Raw genomic sequence first — 16,180 nt, 5'->3', positions numbered from 1 at the left:
CCAAAACTTGCCTGTGACAGTAACACAAGGAATTACATAGATCAGTTTGATGTGAATACCCCATGGGAATGACCAATAACATTTACCTCCATGATACCCACTGCTAATTTTCCTGATCTTAATGTCTAACAAACATTTTGACAAGGACCACTGGACTGGAGGGGTGAGTGTTGTACATTTACTCACCCATTTATAAGTTTACATTTAAGAAATTAACATTTAGCATTGCAACAGCTTGGGAAATCTGGACAAATCCTCACTGTAAGTTATGTGATGCCTACAGCCAAGTGAAATTAATGTAAATAACATAATAATGGAGACACGGAGAAGTGCATTATAATGAACCATAGACATAAGAGAAAATTTTGTAAATTTTGTAAAATGAACTGAACTTTATTCCTTATACCCTTGGTGCACAACAGAAACCACCCTAGTATCATGACAAGTCATTTGCATAGTAAGGAGTGATATACAACCTCAATTTCAGGAAAATACAGCAGCTCATGCTACTGTTTTCCTGGAGTGCAGGAGGTAAGCAGCTTGCTGCTGCCACAGTGCTCAGCTGGCTCAGTCTGGGGCTCTGCTCTTGTTTATGGTTGTGCACCACCATATGTTTCAATGGCACAGTGTGGGATTTAGCAGTGCAGAGCTCAGATCAAAGCCCTGCTGGTGTGACTGTGCCAGCCTCCCTGTGCCAGCAGCCAGGCCTGGGCTGAAGGGAACACAGGCAGCCCCAGGGCAGCCACGTCCAGTGCAGGAAGTGCCAGCCAGGGAGGAAACTTGTGGCACCCAGCAGTGCCATGGAGCACCTGCCTCAGAGTTTGCCCAAGGCCACACCCTAGGAGCTGCCAAGACCTTCTGCTGGCATTAACCTTGTGCCATCACAGTCACCTTCTGTCAGCAGTGAAGGCTGGCTGCTCTACCCCATGGCTGTTAGCAAGGTACTACAACATGAGAATTTCCAACCACAGAAAACAAAGTTGTCTATGAAAATAAAGAAAATGGAAGTTACTGTATGAATTATAAAAGCAGTTCAATCCCAAACTGGCACCTGAGACAGTGTGAACAACGAAACACAAGCACCCCAAATCTGTCCTAGGCTGTTATATGCACTGCAGTGGGAATTGAAAAGGAGGGGTTTATGAGTTCCATTGTGCTCTAGGTGGCCTCTTTTCAAACATTTCACTCCCCAAAGCTAAACAAGAGAACACCTATTGTTTCAGCCCATCTAGTCCCTAGAGAACTACAGTAAGCCAGTGGATGAGATGAACTAACATATTTTGTGTGTATGGCTTAGTACTGGACAGATCATTATCTACAGTGGAATGTGTCTGAATACCCGGGAGTGAAGAATGTCCGTTTTCCTGATGGACTGATTTGGAAGCCCGATATTCTTCTCTATAACAGGTAGACACACTTTTCTTTGTGTGTGTGTGGGGGGATGGAGGGAAGATCATAGAATTATAGACTTGGAAAATATCCCTTGAAAGCTCAACTGCTCCAAGCTTTCCTGGGAAAGAGAGTCTACATTAAGTTTTCTAGCACCCTGTCCAAACACAAAGATAAGGCAACATAAATGACACATTCATCTCATCAAAATGCCTAGATTTTTAAATAACTTTCCAAAACTTGCTAAGTGTTTGGAATACTGGAAAATTACCAGTCTCCTGTTCACAGAACAGAAGGACATATTTGCAAATACTTTGTGAATAACAATATTGTCCTTGCTACCATTCTAAATGAGTAGCTTTTATGAGATGCTGTTTAATGCTATGGATGGTGATAATTTTCTGAGAAATTTTTTTGTCTAAATGGTTACTGGTGAATTCAAATCTGATGTTTATCTGCTTGTCAGGGTGTAGTTTGGGTTTCACTACAAACAGGAAAAGTAATTGCTAGGAAGGATCTTTGCATTTTTCCATGTCCAGTTCTGGTGTTATTCTTCCCTCTTGCTACAAAAATAGCTGGGATATTTGCTGTTCTCCTTGTCAAACTGTTCTGAGCTGGGCCTATTTCAGGGACAGACAGATTGCCATCAATCCACTGCAGAACCTTTGGCTGACATTGAGAGATTCTTTGGCTGTACTGTTACATGGTAATTCCCATTGTGGAATTTATTTAGTTCAAATATATAACACTGAGAGCTGCCTGTTCTATAGCAAGTTGCCTTTTGCTGCAGTTGTTGTGGGCTTGTGTGCTGTTGCCCAGGTACTGGAAAGAACTTCCATCTGCTTTGTACATGGAGCACTGTCCCTTCTGTGGTAGCCAGGGTACATTGTTTTGCTGCCTGTGCAGATGACATGAACCTTTTGTCTTCCTGACGGTGTTCTTTCCTTTGCTTCTCTGCCATGTGTCTCATAAGAACACACCCTGCTGTGCTTATCAACCTGATTCCCCTTCCCACTTCAGGAGCTGTTTTTTGTTGCAACAAGACCTAGAGAACAGCTGTGCCCAATGTAGGCTGCAGTTCTGCTCCTGTTTGCCTTTTGGTGAGCTCCTTTATGTTCAGGGGCTGTTGCACTGAAATAATGGGATAATAATAATGGGATAAGTGCACCAGTGGCAGCATTTGCCAGGCACTGGGGTCCTTCTCTAGGGGCTGCATTGAGGAAGTGCTTGGCCCAGGGGCACAGCTGACACTGAGTGATCTGGGGGAGCTGCAGTGCAGTTCACCACACTCAGGGCAACTGCCTGCCAAGGTTATTACTCACCTCTGGTTTAAGTGTGGCAAGCTGTCCACAAACAGCCAAAAAAAACCCCTTCAAATGCTCTGTACACAAAATGGAATAGCTCGATAGCTGAGACAGATTTTGTTTGAAACATTAATCTTAATGTAGTTTTCAATGCAAATTTGTTTTCTTGAACAGTTATCCCTAGCTACCTTGATTCCATAAATGACAATGTTCTTGGGAGAATCTGACAAATGACACCTTCATTTCCATTGTCCTGATGAATGACACACAGCAAATACCATAAAATTGGTACTCTATAACAGCAATTTAGTGATTTCCAAAATACTGAGTTATGACAGTGTTCTTCCTCATACATATCACATACCTGAGAGAGACTTGCAATGTGCCTGATGATTTAGGGTTCAGTATTTAAGTATATCCAAAATAAAGAGTAATATTTCAGAAATTAGTGATATTAATATATGCATGCTAACTGTAGCTGGAGTGGTTTATAGAATGAGAAGGGTCACAATAACCTGGAAAACTGAAACCACCATTTTTCTGGTTAATACAAGTTTTTAAATCTTCAGATTGTTAACTATGACTCAGTCATGAAATAATTATTCTACAGTTTCTCTGTTACAAACACATATTTAATCCTAAAATCTTATGCAGTGTTTAGTCAGACAGCAAAGCTATTTAAAATAAATTCTTATTCCTGTATGAAATTACACTGGGAATATTATGATGCTTCCTTCTAGTGACATGCCATTTTGAGATAGATGCTTTCAATTTCTATGCTTCACTAGGGACATGCATCTGCAGTTATAGAGAAATTAATGAACTATAAATTCACTTTCCATTTTAATGAATGCATGTTTCACTATGTCTTGAGTTCTTACACATCTTGCTGCAGCCTAGTACAGGGAAATTGTGGCAGCTGTATTAAATTTTACATCCAGTCTATTGTGGAGAGAGCAGGGCCAGTTCATCTGTAGTTTTTCTGAGGAAGAAAAATCTAGGCCTTTGTACAAATTCCAGAATTGACTGTGTTAGTGTCATGTCAACTGTCTTCCACTTTAAATTACACTTATTAAAAGTGCACATTTCTGGTGGAATTATTTTCCAAATGGCCACATAGTATTCAGTACTTCACAGAATAACAAAAGTTCTGGAAAGTACATCTCATTTTAACAGTTTCATTTTTCCAGTTTTATAAACATGAGGTTAGGTCCCCAGTGGGATTCTATCTGCTAGGTACAGCTTTGTCATCTCAATGTCCTGTAATCTGTATATGCTTTCAAGTGGTATTCCTGAAGAGGAAATGTACCAGAAATGGTTTTCTATCATTACATTGCATTTCAACCCAGTCTCTTCAAGCTACTTAGTGCATTCCCAACAGAAGCAGTGCATTTCAAAAAATGATCAGAAGCACAGCACAGAAAAACACACACTCCTTTTTCAGAATAAAAGAATTTCATACTTGAATCTGACTACCACTGGATATTTTTTTAAGAATGTGCCCATGAAAGGCAAAGTCATGTGGCAATGAAGTCAAGGTTCCTTGATCATTTGTGTTCTTGTGAAAATTCTATTTTTGCCAATTACCAAGAACAGCAGCAAGGTCTTAGAATCAGCTCCCTGGTGTTTAACTGCCCTCCACTCCAGAGGAAGAGAGCAGAACCTAACCCAGGAGTCATTAATTTCCACTTAACAAGTGATTTGTGTGTCATGGATAATTTTACATCCTAAATTTGACTGCTTATTTGAATTCCATCATCTAACCCTTATTAATTTGAAGTCAAAGCAATTATTTGTCTAATACAGAACCTTGTTGGAGGACTTCAGGTCTGGTTTCTTAAGGAAATGAGACCCATCCATGCCTGTGTGAATGTGTGTGTGATCTTGCTGCCCCTCTCCCCAGTATCCTCTACCAGATTTGGCAGTGCAATCAGTAGAGATTTTTGCAGCACCAGTTTCTTACAAATATCACAAAAACAGGCAGCCAAGATGTGGAGGGAGAGTAATTAGAGCTCCAGCTGGAAGAGGAGCTGCAACACAAACAGGGAGAATCCAGCCATGAGCTGTGAAGCTGAAGGAGTGGCTTACACTGTCCAATGGCCTTAAAAGGCAGCTGCCTTTTCCCCTCAGTGTGCTAGAATCAGCCATCATACATACACAGTACTGAGACTTCTCTGCTTCTCTTCAAAGTTCCAATTAAATACTTGCAATATTTTCAATACTTGTGAGCCTTCCGCTCACCACAGGAAAAAGTGCAACTCCAGATGGGCAAGTAATTATTTGGATTTAGCTTTTTCTTGTCTGCAAATTTCACAAGCCAACCCAGATACTTTTTAAAATCAAAGTTCTTCAAATACATAAGGGGAAAATAAAATGCAAATTAAAAAAGGCTAAAATAACAGATGCTTTATTTTAGCTTCTGAGACAAAATTTGCATTAGAATAGATCAAATATTAAATTCTTCTTTTCAAAGAAAGAATATTTCAATAAGGGTTTTCCTGCTAAGAAACACTTTTTAATATACTTGATTTTCTGCTAGAGCTATGAATATTTCACTTTATGACCATCTCAGATTTTTACTCTGTTTTTCTGATGATGCCTTAAAAGACAATTAGAAAATTATGAGATACTAAATCACTAATGGGTAAAGAGACATCAGAGACTTGTAGTGTTCCAATCAACCTGGAGATGCACAGGTTTGGAAAGTCCAGATTGCTGCAAGCCTCTGCACCCTGAGGCTTGTGTCACTCCTCTGCCCTGCCCACTACAGCTGCCTCTGCATTTGCCTCCTGTGCCAACCCACCCCACAAGGTGACAGGTTGGAGAGTACAACAGCACAAATACAGTAGCCTGTGTCTCGTTTTGTTTCCCATATAGAAGTCCTTAAAATGTAAATGCCTGGTAAATTGCTGGGACATAGTGCCAGACAGAACTGAGATATTCCTTGGCAATAGATGCCAGTTCATAATTTGGAGCACTCTCCAAGTGACATGGTGATTCTTTTTCTAGAGACTTGTAAGGGCAGCACACCAGGGCAGTGCTGGCCACACCACTACACTGACACCTCAAATAGGGCTGCTTTTTTTTCTTGTCTGAACACACTTTGTGGGTTCTGAGGTAGATAATGAAGGCTGGAGCTGCATTAAAGGGTCTCATGTATGACATGTAGTAATAATGTTCAGCCATGCAAAGAGGTAGGAAGACACAGACACTGGAGTATCCATCTCCTCAGTATTCATGAGCTGCTGTTAACCTAGACAGCTGGAGAACAGATTTCCCTGTACAGTTGCTTGAGAAGTTTTTAAAAAGTGCTTACTTTCCAAAAGGAAATCAATAGAGCCAAGGCACTATAATGAAGCTAGTGGGCAGGTGAGATGGCTGACCTTTCCTTACAGTTCTTAATCAGGAGCAAATGCAGAAGTATCAGGCCAATTACTCTGAGGCAACAGAAAACTGATGGCAGGAAAAAACTCAGTCCTTTTATGAGAAGAGATTTGTCTCAGACATTCTTCAGCCAGTCAAAGAGCAAATAACCCATTTTGTTTTTCCCCTGTTCTAGTGCTGATGAAAGATTTGATGCTACTTTTCACACTAATGTTTTAGTCAATTCTTCAGGACATTGCCAATACCTGCCACCAGGTAGGCTGTTTGCATGTCATAAATTTTGACAGATTACTTGTATATGGTGTGGTTTCACATTTGCCATAAATTCTCTTACATTTTATTTGTTTAGCTAGCATCATCTGATAGGTGTAAGCCTAGATGCATTATGGTTATATGGTTAACACCTTTGCATGAAAATCATCATACAAGACATGTTTTATTACACTTATGGAAATTATTCTGTCATAATGCACAATTTCAGAAGTTTGGAAGTTCTTACTATAAAAAGATGTTGTTTATTAAAGCCATGGTAATGCCTCAATAAATTTTTATTTCATTATTTTAGTGTTTCTTTTATTAATATGTTAACTTTACACTAAGATGCTTAGTAACATCTTGCATGCATTTCTATTTGAAATGATTCAATGAATGCTTCATCAAAACAATTTTTGGTCTGGATGTATAGCAGTGGAGCACTGCTTCTCTTCTCCAACTCAATTAGCGTAATCATTAGAAGAAACTCTTCCTAGCATCTGAATTTTGCAAACTGCAGCAGTAGAGCCAATACTTTCCAGACAAATTAGGTTTTCTGCCTAAGATGTCCAGAGGGTTTCAGGGGTTTCCTTCTTGATTTAAGATGCTCTCCTAAGATGTTCCATTTGGAGGGGAATTTCAATTCCGTTCTGAAAGCTGCTGAAGGACAGGGTCTCATTCAACAAGGAAAAAAGAAGAAGCTAGCTTTCCTGAGTAAATCAAGATCATATATATCTAATAAAACAGCAAATAAATATTTCAAGGTTTCTTATGTTTCAGAATTTGTTACTTTATTCAGTAAAAGAAATAGAAAGATTATATATTCTGCTTAATTTCTTCCTGAAATACTGTATCTAAATCTGAGTTCTTCTCTGAATATTCTTCCACTATGTGCCAAAATGGAAGAGTATCTTTAAAAATAATTAATAACATTAATACATTAATGGTACAGTTATTTCCCTTCTCTATGACTGACTTTTGCTCTTTACATGTCAAGCCAGGACTGAGGTTAAATATGCTTTGTAAATGAAAAACAGAAGTCACAATGTAGAACAAAATGAACATGACATTGTGTGGAACAAGCATTGAAATGAAGTGTTCTTGTTTAAAATCTCACCCAGGCATATTTAAGAGCTCATGCTACATAGATGTGCGCTGGTTTCCATTTGATGTTCAGAAATGTAACCTGAAGTTTGGATCCTGGACTTATGGAGGCTGGTCCTTGGACTTACAAATGCAAGAAGCAGATATATCTGGCTATATTTCAAATGGAGAGTGGGATTTAGTAGGTAAGTTCTCAATTCCTTATTTACACTGTGAACTTGCAGCCTTGTCTCCAGTGCTGAAATGGATGGAGTAACGATTGGGAAATTAAGATGGAAATTAAATTATAAATGACCGAGCCAGTGGCATGTGAAACTCTTAAGAACAGATCTCAGAAGCAAATCAACACTAAAAAAAAAAAAAAAAAAGAGAGACAGATTTGCTGCTTGAGTTCTGTAAGTATCTTTTATCTGATTTTCCTTTATCATCTGAGAAAAAGTGAGAATAAAGCTTAAATAGTTCTACCTGTAGAAAAACTTGGAAAACTACATTTATCCTTTAAAAAAATTAACAGTTTATAATGTACAGTTTATTCACATTCATTTCTAGTTTTCCTCCTCTTTTCTCCTGCACAGGAGTTCCTGGGAAGAGAACTGAGAGCTTTTATGAATGTTGTAAAGAGCCCTACCCAGATGTAACTTTCACAGTTACCATGAGACGTAGGACTCTTTATTACGGGCTCAATCTCCTCATTCCTTGTGTCCTGATATCAGCACTTGCCTTGTTGGTTTTCCTGCTTCCAGCAGACTCGGGGGAAAAGATCTCACTAGGTAAAGTATTCATAGGATATTGTAAATATTACTAAACCAAAAGAAGTTGTCCTTTTAAAGTTTCTTTTTAAACAGTCTTAGGCAAGAGGAATAGTTTGTGTGTCCTGTTCTGGCTCACAAGTTATTTTTAGTGTTTGATGCTGAACCAGCAGAGGCACAAACAATTCCTGAGTACCTTCCTTAAGAAGCAGGCTTTCATTTTTTGACATTTATTTGCTGAATCTCACATTCATTAGGTAAAGCTTAAGTTTACAAACACATGTTTGAACACTTTAATACTGAACTGTTCTTAATAATTCCTTTTAATATTGAGTCGTATTAAGAGCCTATGGTGCCTTGTCAGAAAGATTAATTGTAATTGCTCCTATTTTACTTTTTATAGTGACTTTTAACTTAAGCAATGGTTTGTGAAACAAATTTGGTTTTGACTAATTGATCTTTAAGATGGAGTTTAACTATGTAAAGAAACCTTTTATCCCATACAAAATTCAAATGAACTGACTTCTACTAAGTAAACACTGTTGTTTAAAGGTAGAGAAAGTGACATTTCTTCAGAATATGGTTTAATTGAGGAGTAATAGCCTCCTTAAGATGAATTCTTTGTTCCTTAATCCTTTCTCACCCAATAATTACTCTTTATTGTTTTAGTTAGTTCTGAGAAAAGAGTTAAGTCTTTTTCCAGAAAGATGGGAACACATCACTGAGCAACAGAAGTTGAACTCCAAAAATCAACAGTCAAGACTGCTTGGGCACAATCCCCTGGAGAACCCAACACTAATATCAAAGGATACCAGAGTCTGTCCAAGGCAGCAAATCTGCTTTTGAAGAAATTTATGTATTACACCACCCGTAGCATCCACGACAATTAATCAAGTGTCACATGCTCAAATACTCAGATTCACACCATTTTTCTAAAGCTAATGTGCAAGAATTGCTTTGATTTGCCTCAGCTAATTAGCTAATGATGATAAAAGTTGAACCATCACAAGGATGTAAAAATATCCATGTCTGTGCCAGCATTGTTACTGGTTTGAAGCACTGCAACCCTGGACTTGAGGCAGTTCAAGGAAGGAGAGGAGCACCACTAACGTGCTGGAGCAGGTTACAGTGGGGTTGCATCTTGCAGACAGATTCATTTTGTTTCTCTCCTTGTTGTAATTACAAGCTACTGATATGATTTCATACTTCATTTTTCAGGTATAACAGTTTTATTGTCTCTCACTGTCTTCATGCTGCTTGTGGCTGAAATCATGCCAGCAACCTCTGACTCTGTGCCCTTAATTGGTAAGCTTTTAGTCACTTGGATTTTTTTAGCAAACAAGGTGCAGTGACTTTGCACAAAGGCCAGCATTAAGGCAGATCACCAGCTGTACAATGGATGACTGCAATTGAATTAGAAAAATATTGTCAATTGATGAGAGGCTCTGATGGGTGCCCTCTGCTCTCAGTGAAACAGAGAATGTATTTGGGGAAAGCATAAGAGAATCAATTTTCCATGGAGGAATTTGTTGCAGTTTTGACACAATTGGCCAGACTGTTCTGTATTCCTAATTCCAATTAGGAAATCGCAATACGTGAGTTAAACATAATTAAATCTTCCCACTGTAATAGTTCAAACAAAAAGAGAAACTTTTCAAAACAAGTACTAGTCAGTTTATATAATAATGCTGAAAGAAAGTTAGAAGGCAGCCTGTGTCAAGGCTTCTTAGAAAAGGCTCAGTTCCACAAAACCAACAGCTAAATGCTGGCTATCCCCTCAAAATAGTGTCTGATCTTTCTGCTGTTGAGAAATCTTTCAAAAGTACCTAGAGTAGCAATGCACTAGAAAAAGAACTAAATGTTATGAATGCATATTAAAACACTCCTTATTAAAGCTATATCAGCCAAAGTATGTTCCTGTCATTATTTCTTTATTTTGCAGCTCAGTATTTTGCCAGCACTATGATTATTGTCGGTCTTTCTGTTGTTGTCACTGTTATTGTTCTGCAATACCACCATCATGATCCAGATGGAGGAAAAATGCCTAAATGGGTAAGGTTTGATTTTCCTTCACTATCCTTTGCATAAATGTCCAGCTCAGGGATGTGAAAGAGTATCCAGTGGCCCATGATTATCTCTTACTGTTAAAAACCTATAAACCCTTCCCAGACATTTTGTTTGGAAAAGCAGTTTCACCAGAAATGAGGTGTCCAGATATGTTCCATGTAATTGGTTTCTTAGAAAAATTTTGTGTGCAAGAGAGAATGGATATACCCCCACTAACTTCTTATATCCTTCAAAACAGCTACATGCAACTCAGGATTTTGTTAAAACCTAAATATATAAATGAAGGTGATTTTCAAACAAGCTCCAGATGTTAGAAGTGAACCAGGTAGAAGAACAGAGTAAGGTGCTGATGGAGATGATAAATGTATGAAATACACTTCTCTTGAGGTGCAGTTGTGCAGCTGCTACATACTTAGCTGCTGCCCAAACAGAAACATCCACAGCCTAAAAAGCATCTCTTAAAGATGGCTGTTAAAGTGGAATTTGCTCTGAAAACCCTGATCTTTATATCTCTGTTCAAGAGCATCTGTAGAGTCTAAAGAATTAAAGTATTTTTTTCGAAGCCTGTAAGACTTTTTTAATAATGTCCTTCTTTGAAGGGTGGGTTTTACAGAGAACATCTTGCTGGTATTAGATTACTACTCGCTGCTGTCATCAGCTAAATGTCCCCTCCTTTGACTTCACCCAGCTCATGGCAGCATCAGGCCTTTCTGGAGATGGAAAGATCTTTCTTCTTTTTTCTCTCTAGAACAATGAGTTATCATTATCCTTACTGGCTGCAAAGAATGTGCATACAGCAGCACCCTGAGGACAAGAGATAATGAGATATTCCCTGGTTTGTTCTGAGTGCAAGACCTGTCTCTGGCTGGGATATTTGCATGGATATAACATCTACTCTGAGTAACAGTCCACAGTCAGAATAAATGGACCAAATCTATTATTAATTATACATTTGCATATTACATGATACAATAATATTTCATTAGAACTCTGAAAAAAAAAAGATGGAATGAGCCATTAAGTATTTTTTTAATAAATCAAAGTAATTTTTCCCATATTTTCTTTATGTTGTATCCAGATCTCTTTTCTAAAATCTGCAACCAACTGTTGTCAACACAATGTGAGAAAAGAGCCGTAACATTTTAAAGGTTGTTGGTCCAGTCCAGTCCAAAATCTGTTTCAGCGGCCCCACCCAAACAGTAATGGATATGAATTTAGTATTAGAGCACAAATAAGAGAAAAAGAACTGTAACTACCATCCAAAGCAGTGTAATTAAGACTATTAAAAATCAACTCTTCTTCAGTAAGAGTTTGGTTTGGATTTGTCTAACCCATGGTTTCTAGTAAAGGTGGAAAAAGCTGCCATGTCACTGTTCAAGTGTCAGGAAGAATTAACTCTGTGAACACTCCCATCAGGGGAGGGGGGAGTCCCAGTACTGATAGCCTGAGGCAATCAATGTCACTGCTAGAATAAGAAAAGAACCCCAGTAATTGGTAAATTAATCAGCTGGAAAACTCCAGCACCATTTTCTAGAATGAGGTGCAGGCTAAGCAGAGACCATGGACCAGTCACCGCAGCTGCCTGAATACCAGCAGCACCAGAGACAGTGGCTGTGTGAAGAGATGCTTATTCTCAAACATTTCCTTTCAGACAAGAATCATCCTTCTGAACTGGTGTGCTTGGTTTCTGAGGATGAAAAGACCGGGGGAAGAGAAAGTGCGTCCGGCCTGTCAACATAAACAGCGTCGCTGCAGCCTGTCCAGTGTGGAGATGAACACTGTGAGTGGACAGCAATCCAGTAATGGCAACATGCTCTACATTGGGTTCAGGGGGCTGGAAGGGGTTCACTGCACACCCACCACTGATTCAGGCGTGATCTGTGGGAGGATGACCTGCTCACCAACAGATGAAGAAAACCTGCTGCACAGTGGCCACCCCTCTGAAGGCGACCCAGATTTGGCTAAGATTTTGGAAGAGGTCAGGTACATTGCAAACCGATTCAGAGACCAGGATGAAGAGGAAGCCATTTGCAATGAATGGAAATTCGCAGCCTCGGTAGTGGATCGCCTCTGCTTGATGGCCTTTTCAGTCTTCACAATCATTTGTACAATTGGTATTTTAATGTCAGCACCAAACTTTGTAGAGGCTGTGTCTAAAGATTTTGCTTAACTCCTAACTAAAACCTGCTTCTCTGATTGGTATGTAGCAAATAAGAATGTGGGGTCTTTTGATTGTTTGTTTTTGAGTATAATGCTTCTCATTGTCCGCTTTCTTTTGCCCCCTGCTCTCTGGTCCTGAGCTCCTTTTGGAAGAATGGCACCATTTCAGAAGGGAAGCCAAGAGTTTCTCTCTGGGCTGTGTCTGTGTAGCTCCTCTGAGGACTCTTTTATGGAAAATGCCAAGTGGCTGCAAGTCCCTTCAGAATGACAGGGTATTGCACCACCACCTCTTACACATGTTTGAACTGGCTGTTCCAAAAGAAGAGGTAGGCAATGCCAGAAATGGCACTTCTTCCAGACTTTCTTATAAAGGACTGCACATCCATCTTATCTGTTTGACTGAGTGATGGTAAACACGTTTAGGAGAGGATTAAATCCAAATGGCTGCTCAAACAGAGCAAAGGGAGAAATGTCTTATGTAGCTTTTCAGCTCCTCACTCACACTGTAACTTCCTCCATGCACTTTGTATACAACATATATGTCTTTCAGGATTTTGAATTTGTCTGAGACACTAGAAACCTGAAAGCTCAGAGGACACACCACAGAACTTGTCTTTCCATATCTTTCTGGATTTGACCTAGAAATTTGGCTTGAATTCTAAGACAGGTTTCACAGTAATTGCTGCAGTGTTTACTACTCCTTCCTTCTCCCCAGAAAGGCATTCTTTCAACTAATAACCATTTTAACTATCAAAAAAAAAAAAAAATTGATTTAAGATGCCTTCATCATCACTTATTTATAAAAACCCAACCTCTGTGCTTGTCTCTTTACTGTTAAGTGGATTCCAATGTGGAAAAAGTAACTCAACGTCTTGTACAGGCTTAAGCATAAATGAAAAATCTAAAGCAACAAAAACCATTACATTCTGAGATCAAGGTTTTTATTTAAAAATTAAATGTTTGATCTGTTGTATGCTTAGCCTTTTATAGAACTCCTTCTGTTGAGTCACCCTAACATTGTCTTTACAAGAAAACTGCACCTTTTCTGCTCAGTCTATCATCAGATGAGTACTAATGAATAATAAAGGTTCCTGCTTCTGATATAAACTATTAACTGTATAAACATATATTTATATATACACACTGCAGATACATCCAAGGAAAGGTTAAAACTTAAGGATAATTTTTCCTAAATCTAGACAGATTTTGCAAAGGTAAAACTAGTAGTTCAGCATTTTATGTTACTTTTGGTCCTGAAATTATCTTGTCAATATATGCTTAGTTTTGATGTCACTTTGATGTCTTAATGAAAAGGGCCGAGCTGAGAATACCAGGACCTGAAACTGTGTGTACAAAAGAGCTGAGAATTAGTTCCTCACTGGCACACCTGTATTCCTACCCAGTGCTATAAGTGGTAAAAGATGTGGGAGAGGGTTAGCACTGGTTGCTTCCTTTATCCTACAGAAACCAAATTTTTTGGCTGAGGTCTTCAGAGACACAAACAGAGGCCTGTTGTTGTACCATGTTTTTACTGTGAAATAAACTCAAAGCTTCAGTTTCTCTCTAAGATCAGTTAAAATAAAGTGGCTGTAATGCTTATTCTCCCTAGGTAATAATAGAGAGTCTGCTCCCGTGAAGGCAGGAGAATCAAATTTCATGGAAAACAAGCCCAGAGTCACCTCAGGTACCACTCTTCACCTGACTGAACACCTTGTACAAGCTCCTTTGTGCCTGAGATAGAGTAGGAGGAGTGAAAGGCAGGCAAGGTATTTCTCAAATTTGTGAATTCTGTTTTCCTGCAGGTGCATTTTGAATCTCACACTTTAAAGATGCAAGTGAAACATTCAAAACCTTCTTGTAAGTTCATCCTGAAACCATGTGTCAGAATTACTTGTGAAGAAGTTATGTTTTCAGGAACAACTATTAAGAATAAGCCATGTAACAATTCCTGCAAATAGTTTCTAGTTTATAGATTGCATATGAATGGGAAACTATGAGTGCAAACTCTGAAAGGTGAGATTTGTTCATTTGTGAATAACTGCACATATCATGTGGCATGTGCTCCTCTTCTGGGTAATCTTTCCAGGCTAGGCTTCCTGATGAGAATGTTGATTTGCATTGGTATTTTTTTCCTGCTAAAGTATCCCTAAATAGCTATGTAGAGTGTTCCATTTAGTCTCTGTAAAGTTTTGGGGTCCTCTTGGAGAATAGCATTTCAAAGAAAAATGAAGACTTCTGAGGAATGCCTTGCACAGTGGGACACAACTATTGCACTCATAGTACATGATGTATGTGGTAGAGGAAGCATGAGAGTCCCTCTCTTTCCACCCAAATCTGTTTACAGTATCTGTGGAATCATCTTTCTAAATACAGGAAGATGAAGAAAGCAAGTTGCAATTTGACAGTACACTTCATTTTCTGTGACAGACATGCCTACCCTTAAAAACTGGAGAGTTTGGCCTGATGTGAAGTCCTGCCAGAGTCTGTCCCAGTGAGTTGGTAAAAGTGTCAGAGACCTCTGGGTGCTGCCAAAGGGGCTGTGAGACACCAGCATTCTGCCCACACTGCCTCGATCGTTGGCAGGGTCAATGAAAATGCACCAAGGGGACAAGGGAACCCTCCTTTTCCTACTGTTGACACAACCTGTAAAGATTTGGTAATTTGTTTATTATACATTTTAAGTATAAGAGTGACTCCTCCATTATGTTATTTGGCACCTATAAGTTAAATTTTCCTGTACCTGAGCTGAGCAAAATCGGTATAGTTCTTGTCAACTTGTGTGTGTCTTAAATATATTTGTGTATGCGCTAAACAATATTTTGATCTAAATGCTGTGAAAACAATATTTATTTACAATTCTGGGCATAGAGATGGAAATTAATACTGTATACAGTATGTGTATATAATATTAAAGTCTACACATCGATGGTAAAGATTTGTTATAATCTTAAAGAGTCCAGATAGAGAATAAGAAGTGGTTCATCACAACTAAGCTATGACTTGCCTGACAAATTCAAAAGCTCACTCTAGAGCTCAGGTGTCATGTACAATACTATGTGTGAACAATGTATATTAATTTTTCTGGTTTTATATTGAAATGTATTGAATATTTAAAAAGAATTTTTAATATTTTAAAGAAAATTATTTAAGTGTTAATGTCAAAAAGGTTCCAAACAAAATTTTAAAAACTTAGTTTTAAATACAGATAAATTATTTAAAAAGTATTTAAAATATTAAATTATTTTATATAGGAATTGATAATACTATGTAAGACTTTTTTTAAAGATTTCTTTAAATTCTCTTTACATTCTGTAGCTGCAGGATGTAGTCTCAGTTCACATGTGACAATTCAATTCTTCACCTTCTTTAAGAAGACAAGGAGGTAAACCAAAGCCCCAGATTTTCTTTCCTTTGTTTTGCTATTTTTTACATTAAGAAACATTGCATAAAGGGCATTAGAAAGAATTGTTACATCTGTCAGGTACTGATTGTCATAAAAGTAACTCAATACCTTTTCAGTCCAGTACAAATAAAAGATTTAGATCAAGAGCCTTTTGATTCTTTTTCGTTTTGCTAACACGGAAAAAAAACTCAAGTGGTAAAAAACACGAATAGCCATAAAAGGAAGAAAGAAAGATGTCATTGGTTATATCAATCTGGGATGACAGAGTTCTTTGATAACTAAATATAAATTCATATCCTCCTGCCAACCAGTCCCACACCAAACATATATTACTTCAGTCTTATATAAGCACTCAAAGCTGACTGAGA

General features: G+C 38.3%; 1 protein-coding gene across 2 annotated transcripts in view; it reads left to right on the top strand.

Annotated features, from left to right (window-relative positions):
* Positions 1-15,939, top strand: part of CHRFAM7A (CHRNA7 (exons 5-10) and FAM7A (exons A-E) fusion) — a gene marked incomplete at its 5' end in the record, with an annotated part of 36,778 nt that extends 20,839 nt beyond the window's left edge. For both annotated transcript variants that reach the window (XM_083870572.1, XM_083870573.1), the window contains 7 exons: positions 1,298-1,407; positions 6,253-6,332; positions 7,451-7,618; positions 8,009-8,203; positions 9,401-9,487; positions 10,125-10,234; positions 11,901-15,939. In XM_083870572.1, coding sequence (XP_083726698.1) covers positions 1,298-1,407; positions 6,253-6,332; positions 7,451-7,618; positions 8,009-8,203; positions 9,401-9,487; positions 10,125-10,234; positions 11,901-12,419 — 1,269 coding nt within the window. In that variant the 3' untranslated portion in view covers positions 12,420-15,939. The remainder of the gene's footprint in view (positions 1-1,297; positions 1,408-6,252; positions 6,333-7,450; positions 7,619-8,008; positions 8,204-9,400; positions 9,488-10,124; positions 10,235-11,900) is intronic.
* Between the last annotated feature and the right edge of the window lie 241 nt (positions 15,940-16,180).

The sequence above is a fragment of the Zosterops lateralis genome (assembly GCF_965231275.1).
Source record: "Zosterops lateralis genome assembly, chromosome: 13".
In the NCBI taxonomy this organism is placed as follows: Eukaryota; Metazoa; Chordata; class Aves; order Passeriformes; family Zosteropidae; genus Zosterops; species Zosterops lateralis.
This window is presented reverse-complemented; position numbering and strand designations above follow the sequence as displayed.